Raw genomic sequence first — 13513 nt, forward strand, 5'->3', positions numbered from 1 at the left:
TGAACAGCAAAGCTCCCAGATTTAAAGACAATAAACTAAAATCTACCTTTTCTTCACAGTTTGTTCAACACAGTTCTGTTGAAACAGAACCAACCTTCCTCTGTCCCAATTCCAAAATTGTGGATTTTCTAGGAAGCTCTTTAGCTTTTCATGTGCTTATCCATGCACCGTGGCACTCTCATGTCCAGCTATCCCTCAGGAAATAGCATGAAATTCAGGAGGCAGAATGCCCTTAATCAGAATTACTCCCCACTGGACTGAACAGAACCCTGCAATGCAGGAGAGCTCTCTGCAGAAGCCTGAAAAAGGAAGACTCCACATAGAATTCATCTCAGCCACTGCTGTTACCAAAATAACCCAAAAGCTTCTTTACATGGCACCACTGGACACTTCCCCAACTCAAGTCTCTCAGGACATGCAATTGCAGTGACATCTCCTGGTTGCTGGTGGCTCACCAGAACACACCTCACCCCTCAATTATTCAGCACAGCTATGCAGAAATTCACTCTCCATTCAAGAAATCCATTCAGAGGAATCATTTTCCTACTAATAAGCAAGAATAATGGGATGTATTCCAAGTTTTTCTTGTGATGACCAACAATAAATCATTTCATAGCTCAGGTCATATCTTCCATGGGAAGAAAAATGTCTTGCCATCATTAACTCCTTTTCAGCTAGCAGTAATATATGATCAGGTTTTAAGTAATTGAACCAGTAGCATTTAATTAGCTCTGAAAAACTATCTCAGATCATGAATCACAGCCTTTCCACCTGCACAAAGTCCCCTTACTAGGTTAAAAGTATATTTCTCTTTCCATGGTGTTATCCATCTTGAATATCTAATTAGGTGCTCCTGATATATGGATCACAGTTCATGTATCATAAGCAAAATACAGCAGACACAGTGTGTCCTTCTTTAAATAATTGAGTTTCACATCTTGTTTCACTGAGCTGTTAAAAAAAGACCAAAAAAAAGCCTCGTGCCCATGGCAAAATGGCCACCCCCTTACTTCAATTAACAAATTCCTTTCTGCAGAGAGCCAGCATTAAGGATGAGTAGCTTGGACATCCTGAGGAAATGCAGCAATAGCAATATTTCTTGTTGAAAGGCTGTGCACAAAGAATTGCTATGATTTTAGACAAGAACACACTGATGTTTTGCAAAAGACCCAGAGCACCAACTGACCAAAGAGAATGGTGTTTCTATCCTAATACTACTTCAGATGGCTTCATCACATGCTAAATAAATCAGTGCACTCAGCTAAATGTTGGGGGACATCTGTGGCCAGCACAAAAACAGGATTTCTCCTTGTATCAGACTGTATTAAGCATAATTTTTTTACACTAAATAAACTAATCCACAATCATCAACACAAAACCCCACAGTTTTTATTCTGCTTTCAAGTATGTTTCCGAAACTGTTATTATGCTTTTATGACAAGACTTACATAATTATAAGATTGGATTTTTTTGCTGAAAAAGAGGCAAAATTAGCAAATTTCTTTTGGAAGGCAGAAACTAAGATTCACAATCTGCTCAGATGTCAAACTGTAAACGTTGCCCAATATTTGGCTTGCTGTATTAAAAAAAAAGTTTCACTACAAAATCCTCTATTTTTAAATAAACTTTATAAAAAATAAAATTCAATAAAGTGGATTTTATTTCTCTGTTCTTCTCTCATCTTATTTTTAGCACAGTAAAAAAGATCACAAACCAAGCATGTTTCTGCTGACTTTTTTCAATTTGAAGAGAGCGCAGGTTTCATTTTCATAATAAAGCAAGCAGTGAAAGCTGAACTGCCTTACTGAATTGGACACAGCTCATCTTTACTCCAAATACTTCTTTCAGATGTTATCCTAAATTGTAAATAACGTTGCTTTTGATTGCATGCAACACTCAGTTTAACTATGCAGAACATTTAAAGAGACTGATGGGATGAGTGTCCCAGTCATGAAAAGCTGCTGAGAGAGGCAAGGATGTACAACATCCATTATATAAACACCCACTTTGGAAAGTGTCTGTCCTGTGGATGGTAGAAATTTCAATGAGAATAGAACAGATTTACAAATCCACCCTTTACATTAAATAGCAAAAACTCCAAACAATCTCCAGTTCTTGGTACTCTTGGTTTGGTAGGCATTAGGTAACAAGCTCCACTTGTGCAGTTGACCTTAATCATGAGGTTTTAAGAACATTTTCTTAGCTCTTTTACTAGGTCTTGTGTTACTATTCCCCTCTTCAACTTCATCATCTTCATCTTCATCATCATCCTTGAGTACACGTTGGTCCCTTTTTCTCAAAAATTTCTTCCCTATTGTTCCCACTAGTGTTTCATATCTGTAGAGAGAATAAAAAAAATTACACTTTCAACTAAAATCAGAGGAAAAATAGTGGTGCATCTCCTAAACATAATCAACAATTCAAGTGGTGTAAAAAACCTGGGCATTAAAAGCTTGGAGAAGCACAAGTATTGCATGACTTATTACATTATTATTCACTCTGATAGCTTCAATTTGTTAGCAGCTGGTAACAAGGAGGGAATTAGCATGGAATACCTGGATATCAAAGGGCAGAAAATCCCTACAAGTGATGGAGAATTTACCCCCAAATGCAATTGATATTCAAATGAATATACACCAGCATTCCTGGAAAATCAATTTGGTACAGTTCCATATCTATTGTGGGCTTTTTAAAATTTTTGTTTGTTTCATTTTTGGGTTTTATTTCCCCACACATAATACAGTAACGTATCATATTCCTAGCTAGTACTGATTATGTCATAAAATGTAACTTACCTTCTGGCCATTTCTTCATCTGACACATCAGCCTCCATTTTATCATCCTCTTCGATTTTATCCTCCTTGCACTTAGAGTTCATTTGGATCATTAACTTCTGAAAATGAAGTGAGAAACAGCTTAAGCATGTGACCATGACACAATGGCAACAGTGCTGAAATTCACTGGTAGAAGAGCATAAGAGGTAAGAATCAAATTTAGTAATTATTTTCTGTTCCTGGTTAGGCTAGAGCCATCATTATAAAAACTCAGGAAGAAAAGGCAACAGAGACAGCGTTTTCATTGTATTGTACTACTCAAACATTCTAGAGGGCACTCCTCCAAACATCTCCAGGAGACCAGATCATAATTAATTTTTCATTGTGATGTTAGCACACACAGACCTTGAAATGGTTTTGTTAAAAAGAAAGAATATTTTCAAGCATTTACAGTAAAAGCCATGAAGCAATCATATGCTCAGTCACAGGGACAGCAAGTTCAAAGTAACTGGAAGAATCTCCTAGGAAATTACCTTACATGGCCTTCTGCAAATCTCTCAGTCTTTACACCTTCATCCTCCTGCTTCAGGTTCAGTGCTAACCTTTTTATTCCTGTCCCTGTGTGCTTCTATCAGCATGAATCATGCCAGAAAGAAATGAAAGACTCTTGCCCAGCATTTTTACTTTGGAACTCTAAGGCCTTATTGATACAAGTAAGTGTTGAATAAATAGGGTTGAATGTTTGTAGATCAGACTCTGCATTCTATGTCAGGAGGAAAAGTGAGCTTTTGTTTTGGTGAGCAGCATGTGGGATGGTTTCCTCACTTCAGGGAGGGAAAATCTGCAGGAGTCGTGCAATTACTGACCAACAACACAGGGAGCTGATAAGATTCTATCTACCAGATGCTGCATTGATCAACATTTAGGGTTGAATGATGGAGTTTTGGGACATGGGAGGGTTTATGGAAGGTGCTGCAAAGGCCAATAAGGCTGCAGTGTGAACACTCAAATCCCCATCCCCAGGGGCTTCAACCCTAATGTGAGACAACCTCAAAGCAGGACACTGAAATGGTACCTCAATTTCAGGATTGAACCCTTTGAAGGACATTCTGCCATAAACGAGATCCTCACAGCGCAGAAAGCTTCTCTCTTCTATTATACAGCTCCTGAAACCCCAAACCCAGCATTTTGTCAAACCATGCACTTTAAAATTATCAAATTAAACAAATGCAAAAAGGATGTGCTGTCTTCCCCCACGCAAATAAACAAAACCACAGTGTATTTTAAACCATCAACTACTTTCTGCTCAATTGCCCTGATAAATCTTTCAGTAAAAGGAGCTTGGAGTGCAAAGGAATCCTTTTTGTCAGCAAAGCTGTGCCATCTCCACAAGCAAAATTAACTCTTCTGACAAAAAGCACTCTTTGCTGGTATGGTTCTGCCTACATTAATACTTTTGCCAGAATAAAAATACCACATAAATATCACTCCCCAGGTGGCACTACTATACCAGCAAAAGCTTCTAATTAATTTTTCATTGTGTTGCTGGACCTGGCATTAGTTGAGTCTGTCAGGGTATAAAACACTGTGTCACTCTCTGTTCAGCAGACAGATTTCCCCCTTCTTCCTCCTTTTTTTCCTCTTTTAATGAGCATGGAGTGAGAAAAGAAACATGACCCTGAGGCATTCATAATACATGTGTCAGATAAAAGTACTTTGGTGGATTGTTCCATCCTTTTCCTCACACACATGTACCTATTCCCTCATCCTCTTCATCTCCCATGTAAATCAAACTCTCATGATCACAGAACTCAGGCTGAAGAGATTGAGCTCATTGTCCTGCCCCAAGGCAATATCACTCACACATGTGCCATGAACAGCAGAGGTCCAGCTAACCTGTCCTCAAAAGACTTCTCATGATGAAGAATCCAGTGTCTCCTCAGGCAATCTACTCCAGAGCTTCAATAGCCTTATTGTTACAAAAGTTCTCCCAATGTCCAGCCTGAACACTCCTTGCTCCAACTGAAGCTCAAATACCTTTTTGTCATATCCACCAAGAGTAATGGAAAAGAGTTATCAATGGCCTTATTCAGCTACAGTTAATTCCTTGGGTCCCAGCTTTTTCAAAACTATGTATGTTCTCCCTCAGTGGAATTTTTTTTCACTTTAGAAAGGATGAAACCCAAGCAATTTCAAAAGTAGTTCTCCTGCTATTTAAGGCACCTTTCTAAAGAGCAGGACACTTTTTTTCCTTATTAGCTAAGCCTTCCTTTATTTTTGCCATTATCCCTCCTATTTCAAAACCAGGATTTGAAGTGAGCTGGACACAAGAGGACAGAACTGTCCTGATTGATTTAACCATGTGTCTGGAGCTGAATTTACTAACACAATGTTCCAAACTTTGTTTCTAATGAAGGGAAAAAGCAGCAATGAATGAATTGGACCCTGACTGAAAGAAACTAATTGCATGCATCTAGAAGAATGTGTGAGGGAAAGAAAACAACACACACAAGAATTGAAAGTAGGTCAAACTACACTAGGCAACCTCAAGAACAGCCCTAAAAATAAGTAATAAAAAAGTTGTAATGCCGGTCTGTCACTATTTTTGCTTCTGTTAACTGGTTATTTATAATACTTATCTTACAGGAAATAATATGAATATGCTATTTCCATTTCAAAACAATCCAATGACGATAAGAAGTACAAAAGATTACAAGCTTACTCTTTTTCCTTTAGATCTGGTACATCAAGATACCAGTGTTCTTCACTAATTATCTTCTTTTCTTCTTCTTCTAGTTGTTTTTTAGTTTGTGAATCCAAACCCCTTTGCATGAACTACAAAGAAAGACACAAACACACAGCTTCAGTTTTCTGCATCATGGGTATCTTCTGAACATGCAGTAATTACATGATAGCAATTATCCATTACATGATGTTTAGTAGTTGATACAAAGTAAATGTTTTTTGTGATTTTTTTTTTCTCTGAGTTTGGTCAAAGTTTGTGCAAACAGACAATGGAAAATTAAAACAGCTGCTATCATAGCTATCTACTGAAAGTCAACAGTAAGTCACACCTGTACTTACATATAAAGAAATAGACCTGTCCTGGCTAGTTTTGATGGACTGGAGTTGTCACAATTCCCCAGTTTTACTAAGGTTTTTCTAATGTTTCAGTAAAGACCAGAAAGAAGATAATGGTGTTGAAGTTATTGCTGCACATCAGGAACCAACTCCACCCATACAAACAGCACTGGAGCTCAGAACTAGAGGTGGGTTATACCAGCCTGGCCATTTTTTGTATTTTCAACCATCCTCTTCTCAGATTTAATGAACTGGAATGTGTTTGTAGCTGTGAAGGCACTAACCTGCCTTTGGAAGTGGAAAAATGTAAGACTTTGAAACCAGACTATGAGGCAAACTCCTCTGTATGCAGCTGTGCTAAAGGAAGATGTTCCCAGCTCTTCAGCTCTCACTGACCCACCAAAGTCCTGGTCCAGCACTGTATTTAAGGACCTGTTCACCCACTGCAGGAACAGTCTGCCAAAAGAGCTGAGATCAATAGTGGAGTTTAGGGCAAGACTGCTGTTTTTTCCTAATACAAGGACACTCCTGTCACTTGCTTCCTTGGTGAATAACCTCTGTCAGAGGATGGGAACAGGCAGGTAGGAACAGTAACCTCTCAACAGCTGGGTGTAGAAGAAGACATCTGTCACAGCCTATAAAAAACTGCTGAGAGCACAGAACTACAGACCTGAGGCCTGTGAAACAGCATTTTAATTTCCATTTGTCTTAAGTCAGGTGCCTGAACTGAGTGACAATTAAGTCAAATCAATGTCAATGAAACATGCTGGGAAAAAACAGAACTCTTCAAAATTTTATGGTGATAACCCATATAGTCCCACCTCCCTAAAAGTTGGGACCTTCCTGAGGATCTACAGAAAGTGTTTGGATAACTGTACCTGTCAGAGGTCTACATTTATACCAAGCTAACTCCCAGACAGAGGCAAATCTAACAGTACAGTTCACACACAGTCCTGTAAAAATATATAGGTGATATAGGTGTGCAATGTATGTATTATAAACAACCCACACATCTTTTCAGTCTATACAAAATGCCCAACCAAACCAAACTCAGAAGTACAAGCCAACAGAGCTAGTGTTTCATTTTATATTTCTATTTGCATCCACTGTACAAGATCTTTAATGAAAGAAAAATTGACTTCTGTTTTCTGAGTCGATTCAGAATATGTCAAAGCTTTCCAATTAAAATTACAGTATCTTCTTGAGGAAAATAAGTGAATCTATCATGTGGAAAAACATATTGCTCAAGGAAATTGGTTAGCCAGTTGAAAATCTCAACACAAGAAATTCTGCTACAAGAACCCAATTAAATAATCATTTCACACTCCATTTTAAAGATTATGTTCCTGAAGATTACTACAGGAAAAACCTAGATAGAAATTATGTGATCAGGTTTCTCTCGAATGTAAACACACACTGATGAATTAAAAATATACCCGTTGTGGTAGGCACAGAGTATTATAAGTCAGTAACTGAGGAGTTGTTTGGGTGAGTTTCCCCAAGCTGTGAGACGTGGATGAAATGGTGCAAGATCTGAAAGTGTGTCTCCATGTGGCCCAGTATTTACTGCAAAAGGTCCTTCCAACACCACCCACCACACGTCACCTCTGGGTGCCACTGCACCCACCTGCTGAATTCTGCTAATACATTGGATCACTACCTGCAGAGGCAGCTGCTAAAGGCTTCATTAAAACATTTGTAAACAGGAGGATCTGCAGAAACAAAGTGCTAAATGCAAGATCTGTGTATGACCTTTTCAAAACCTACTGATCTCTTCAAAGCTGGTTATTACTGCCTGGACTGTGAACCTGCAAATGTCATGGCAGCATATTCACATGGCTGGTTCTCCATTGCCTTCCAGAGAAAAACAAGCCAAAAACCTGCTTTTGAAATCTCCAGGGGGTTAGTATGCTGGCAAACAACAGAAAGAAAAATTTCATTTTAAAAGTGTATTATATAAAAATAAGAAAAAGTAATGATGCTGCCATCCAGGTTATGGGAGTCTGTATCATACATTGCTGGCTGACTCAGTTCAACACCTACTCCCTTTAGAGAGTGAGGCAAGATGTATTTTGTTCCTTCTGTGTACAAGTTTTAGATTTAGAAGCATCTGTTAATTAGGGTAAATATTCCATCATCCAACTGTAGCAGAGTGCACTTTATGTGAAAAATTGAACTGAAGTCAGCTAACTCTTTTCAGCCAGAATGTGAAATATAGGCCCATATACGTGGGGAAAAAATGGCTAAATAAAACACCACAAGCAAGAAGCCACAAAGGCCCCATCATGTTCAGTTAAAAAATTGAATATTAACATAAAAAGAAAAAAAAAGTTACTCAACTTTTCCTGGTTGTTTTCCAGCAATAAAGGACCATCAATCAGAGAACGTACTCTACTGAATTAGGAGTTGTAGTACATGGTGTGAAGCAGAATCCATTAGCCAGTGAGCAGAGACCAATTTCACACTGGTGACATGAGATTCACAATTCCAAGGGTAATAAGCACATCGGGATGTTACCAAGATCCCTGGCATTTATGAGTTGGGAAGGCTGGTTAATACTGGATGCTAATCCCCATTCAGGCTGGGATTTGCTTAGCCAGCAATGTAAACAGGGGTAAAAATGGACACACCAAAACTTTCTTTTCTCAACACTAAAAGCCCCACCCCCAAGCAAAGCAAACAGCATTGGTATTTTCATTTCAATGTGCCGTTGAAATATTTTTATTTAAATTCACAACAAACCACCCAGCTGCAGAGGAGCGAGCTGGAACGAAAGCACTCCCAAAAGCTGCGCTGGAGCTGGCCCTGGAGGCCAGGCTTTAGCTGGAACCATGAGGCTGCTCTCCGGCACCGAACCTTGCAGTTTGTAACCCCCGCGTTCGAGCGGCTCGGTGCCGGCATCAGCGATTTATTGCCGGGAAAGCAGCCCATGGATAAACACATCTGTTTATCCGGAGCGTGGGTGGCCGGCGATGGGCACGGCAATGCCCCAAACCAGGGTCCGGTACGGCCGCGTGTGGCCGGGGACACGCAGCCCGGCCGCGCCTCACAGCGCCGGGCCCCGCTCGCCATCGGTGCCCGGCCCTGCTGCCCCCGCTTCCAGCCCCCCCCCGCGGGCCTCCGGCTCGCCCTCCCCTCGTTCCCCCGTCACCTTCATGCGCAGCAGGTTCTTGGACAGCTTGGTTTTCACCTCCCCGGCCATGGCGGCCCGCAGGCCGCGGCGGATCCCCGCGCTCGCGTAGCGCCGAGGCCGCGCACGCCGCGGGAGGAGCGGGGCGAGGCGGCGGCGCGGCTCCACCCTCCGGCTGGGGGCGGCCGCGGGCACGGCACCCTGCCCACAGCACCCTGCTCACGGCACCCTGCCCACGGCACCCTGCTCACGGCACCCTGCCCACGGCACCCTGCTCACGGCACCCTGCCCACGGCACCCTGCCCACAGCACCCTGCTCACGGCACCCTGCCCACGGCACCCTGCCCACGGTACCCTGCCCACAGCATCCTGCCCACGGCACCCTGCTCACGGGCACCCTGCCCACGGCACCCTGCCCACGGCGCCCTTCCCACGGCACCCTGCCCACGGCACCCTGCTCACGGCACCCTGCCCAAGGCACCCTGCCCACGGCACCCTGGGCACGGCACCGAGAGCCGCCGGGGCCGGGGAGTGCGCTGGTGATGCAAAACCAGCGGTAGAAATAAACTTTACGGTGTGCGGGGTGAGGGAGATCGGGGGTGTGAGCAGGACATAAATCCGCTTCGGTATGAAATGGTGAACCTGACATGCCTTACCCATGCTTGTGTGTTGTGTAGTACTGCCGGCTTACAGCTTCATCCATAATTTTCTGGTGTTTCAAAAAGAGTATTAAATACTTCTCACACTGGCATTTGGAGACTGCTTGGCTTCATAAGAATTTATTTTTTTATAATCAGCACTGACTTTTATTAAAAAAAAAAAATCACAACATGGTCAGATGTGATTAAAACTGGAAAGCACACAAATTCAAAGATATTACAAGAAGCCTCAAAGCTTTGTTAGTCCTGAATTGTGATTTGTGAATTCAGTATTGGCAGTGTTGGTGTTGGACTGCCCTGCTGGGCACTGGGAGCTGAGGAGGATATCCTGATAGGGAATTGCCAGCTGACTCCTAGTCAGAAGCATGTACCACAATTTCTCTATATATCCTCATAAATCAGATTTCTGATGCCTGTTTTGACATTTGGCACATAAACTGGGTGATAAAGCAATAAGAGTGAGGGTTCAGTGTTCAAAACTTTAATGAACTGGTGTGCTCCAAAAGACCATTTAGGGAGAAAAGTTCCCGTATATGCAAGATGTAGGTCAAAGCTTGAAGAACTCTGTAAAGATTTATGTTCTAATAGACTCCACAGAAAGGTATAATGAAGGACAAAACCTGATTGCAGTGGGAAAGGAGGGAGAATTATCCACATCCAGCCTTCCTTATTACACATTTAAGCTTAGTGGACTAAAATGACCACAAATGCCAATGAAACATGGAGCCACAAATGCTTCAAGGCAAAGTCATAACACTGCATGAAAACATTTAATTTTCATATCAGGAAGGCACCTTCATTCCCAGGCTCTGTAAATGAGTTGAAGCTGCTCTGAAGTTCAAGGCCCCAGTGAGAAAGTCACATTGTGAGTGTGGCAGCTAAGCTGTTTTGCTCCTTCTCTGTTCCCTTTCTCATTAACAGCTATCATCCCTTCCCAACAAAAGAAGGCTGGGAAGAAATTTGCCATTTTCTGAATACAAATGTTCATCAAAGAATGAATATGTTTGGATCTTAGTGAGCAAACCAATAGGGGAAAGCTGCTAATTAATGTAATGACAGAGTACAGCCATAATCTGTCCATTTTTGGTGTTTTGTTCTATTTGCTGTGCATTTTAATAATGCATTTACTTTTTGTTGATCATTGCAAATCAGAGCCCTGTGTTTAATTGCATGACCTTCAACGTCAGGGCTTTTCTGAGCAGTTTCGGTTCATTTACAGTGCAGGAATGTACTTTGAATGATTTCTTCTAAATACTGTGCTCTCCTCAGCACTTCTGCAGCCACTGAGCTGTGCTAGTGCCTGGCTTTGCTTGGTGGCCTTTTCAAGGGCTGTTTCTGTCCCTCCATCCTGCAGAACATCCCAGCTCAACCATTCCTCAGCAGACTCTGCTCACAGCCTGTTTGGGATTGTGCACTGCACACAACAGCTCCACTCTACATTTGTTGAGAAGGAGCATCCTGCCCCCAAATTCTGAGAGCTGCAATCTAATAATTTACATCATCATGCAGTGATGTGTGATATGGGGAGAGTGCAAGGGGTTTTCACCTTATCTAACCATGAGGATTATTCCTGGTGCTCCCTGCTCCCCACTGTACCCCATGTCTTGGTGCTGTACCCCAGGCTTGCACAGAGTTTCTGTCACTGTCTGTTTGCACATCAGCTAAAAACCTGCCTTGATACAGGCAGGGAGAAGCATTTTGCAGTAAAAGCAGTATAGGTTCTGTGATGTTTATTTAGAAAAGTGGAGATTGTAAAAAGGCTGCCAAAGAATGTGATCTATTTTGGCAGTAAAAAAGCCCAAAGGAAATTTTTGGGTTGCATCTCCCATCGCTTGAATTGGATGGGGAGGTTATAGATAACAATCAGCTGCCTTGTGGACCAGATTATACTGTCTGGTAAATGTGAAGACACTCCATTGATTGCAGGAGAAATTTTTATGATTTACTGGTGGTGGTGGAGGTAACTCAGGGAAGAATCCAGCCCTGTAAATACGCCTGCTTGTGAAGTGGAGTGAGGGTGAGGAGAGTTAGGAGAGAAAAAGAAGCTCTCTACGTTTAGAGAAGAATCGAGGGTCATTGTAAATGACAATTAGACTCTCTCCCACAGCTGAGTGCTTCACAGCAGCTCCGTTTTCAACCCAGAAATCAATTTCTTTTTCAAAACAAAAATACTCGGGAAATAACTTGGGGGAAAGGAGTTCCATCTCATCAAAGATTGTACATTAAACAAGCAGATAAAAGATTTTTCTTCCTAGGAAATGTGGTCCCTTCTCCCTCTAGTAATTACTGAAGTCAAATCAAAGTTGTCATTAACATTATTTAAGGAGTAATCTCTCTTGGAGCAACACATGTGGCAGCTGTGAAGTAATTTCACGCCAATGGGATCTAATTTGAGGGAACTCGTGGCTTACTTTTCCCATAATCTTTTATTTATTCATATTATTGTAGTAGTGTGATTTTAGTGCAAAAGGGGTATCTCAAACCTTACAGCAGCCTACCAGTCGATTTGATTTCTTATGAGCTGTCTTTGAATTCTGAGGCAGCTTTTTGCAGCTCTCCGAATACCTGAAGCCTTTTTCCCCTCCTTGCAAATATCAAAATTCTTGTAGTATGACAGGCGAATCATTAATTTGTGTCAAACTTCTCCACTGTGTTTTAAACAAGGACATTATGTGTTTTTCTCTATGAATGAGGAAAAGAAAATGAGAAGTGGAGCTGCCGGGGGTCTGTTTGCAAACCTGAAAGGAAGGCGTGAAGTGGGACTGGGTGTGATCAGGAAAGCAGTTTGCTCCCCGGAGAGAGGGTGAAATCCTCCACGTGGCAGAGGTGCTGTTCTCATGGGGAGGACTCGTTTTTCATCTCTGCTGCTCCCACGCCGCTCTGAGCCGCTAATGCATGCGGTGCATTGGCAGCTGCTGAGGTGCTGGGGGCCGGGGATTTGTTACAATATTCAGCACCTTTGATGTGCTCACGTACAACCTGTGCTGCTCATCCTCACCTCATCCACGGAGGATACAGGGTAGCTCCAGCTCTCCTTCGCACCGCACTGATTCACCCTCTTTTGCGTTTTTCTTTTCTGGCATTGACACCGGTTTAGGTGGCATTTTGTAGCAGTGTATCTGAACTTAAGCCCCATTGTGCACCAGCCATACCGCTGGTAGCTATTCTTACCAGAGTTCTCTCAGAGCCCTCTGGAATGCATCAAGGTTACTAAGACAGAAACTGTGTTAAAGTAAGAAAGAAGAGGCTGAGAAACAGAGTACCAAGACCACAAGAACTAGATAATAGAGAGCTGTGAACCACCTGGACTGTAACCAGTCACATACCCTGAGAAGTGCATGCAGAACACCTGGACAAGGTAGAGGCACCAACGAAGAAAAGCACGATCAGCATGTGCAGTAGAGCTAAAATGTATAAATAAGTGTGTCATATAAACAATAAACATCTTCTGTTTCATGATATTGATTAGTCCTACAGGAGTCCTGTTCCCTGCAGCAATTGACACACAGAGGGTGTTTTAAATCCCTGCCCTGCGTTCCTCAGCTGACAGTGGGTTTTCCTGTGGATGGGAATGATGTGGAAAGAATGCAGCAGGAGCCAGGCTCCTGTAATTTGGGTAACACGGATCTGTGAGCTCAGTTCACGTGGCTGACTCTTTCCTTTTAATAGCCTTCAGTAGTTCACAATTTGTGCAGCATGGAAAGGTGTGTTTTAAAAATGTGCTTGTGGCAAAACAGTTACAAAATCTCCAGAACAATTAAGATGTGTCTTTGGTGAAAATGCCTGGTGTCAGTTTGGGAGAGGACTTGAGTTTGTCCTGAGTGCTTTTGGCTGGTCCAGTGGCACGGTGACCTTTGTATGAATAAATA

General features: G+C 42.1%; 1 protein-coding gene across 1 annotated transcript; it reads right to left on the bottom strand.

Moving 5' to 3' along the window:
* Positions 1-1367: 1367 nt before the first annotated feature.
* MPHOSPH6 (M-phase phosphoprotein 6) lies at positions 1368-9170 on the bottom strand. The gene is made up of 5 exons (XM_054640497.2): positions 9007-9170; positions 5497-5609; positions 3850-3940; positions 2796-2893; positions 1368-2337 (listed from the first exon to the last, which is right to left on the bottom strand). Exons 1-5 carry the CDS (start codon positions 9055-9057, stop codon positions 2172-2174), a joined length of 519 nt encoding a protein of 172 aa, XP_054496472.2. The 5' UTR covers positions 9058-9170; the 3' UTR covers positions 1368-2171.
* Positions 9171-13513: the final 4343 nt, after the last annotated feature.

The sequence above is a fragment of the Agelaius phoeniceus genome, chromosome 12 (genome assembly GCF_051311805.1).
Source record: "Agelaius phoeniceus isolate bAgePho1 chromosome 12, bAgePho1.hap1, whole genome shotgun sequence".
NCBI lineage: Eukaryota > Metazoa > Chordata > Aves > Passeriformes > Icteridae > Agelaius > Agelaius phoeniceus.

What these genes read in the sequence shown, in the direction of transcription:
- MPHOSPH6 (XM_054640497.2), bottom strand. Translation starts at nt 9,057, where the DNA reads ATGGCCGGGGAGGTGAAAACCAAGCTGTCCAAGAACCTGCTGCGCATG. An exon ending in CCAGATCTAAAGGAAAAAGA is followed by an intron (nt 3,941 to 5,496) that starts GTAAGCTTGTAA and finishes TTGGGGTTTCAG; the next exon opens with GAGCTGTATAATAGAAGAGA. An exon ending in GATGAAGAAATGGCCAGAAG is followed by an intron (nt 2,338 to 2,795) that starts GTAAGTTACATT and finishes TTCTCTCTACAG; the next exon opens with ATATGAAACACTAGTGGGAA.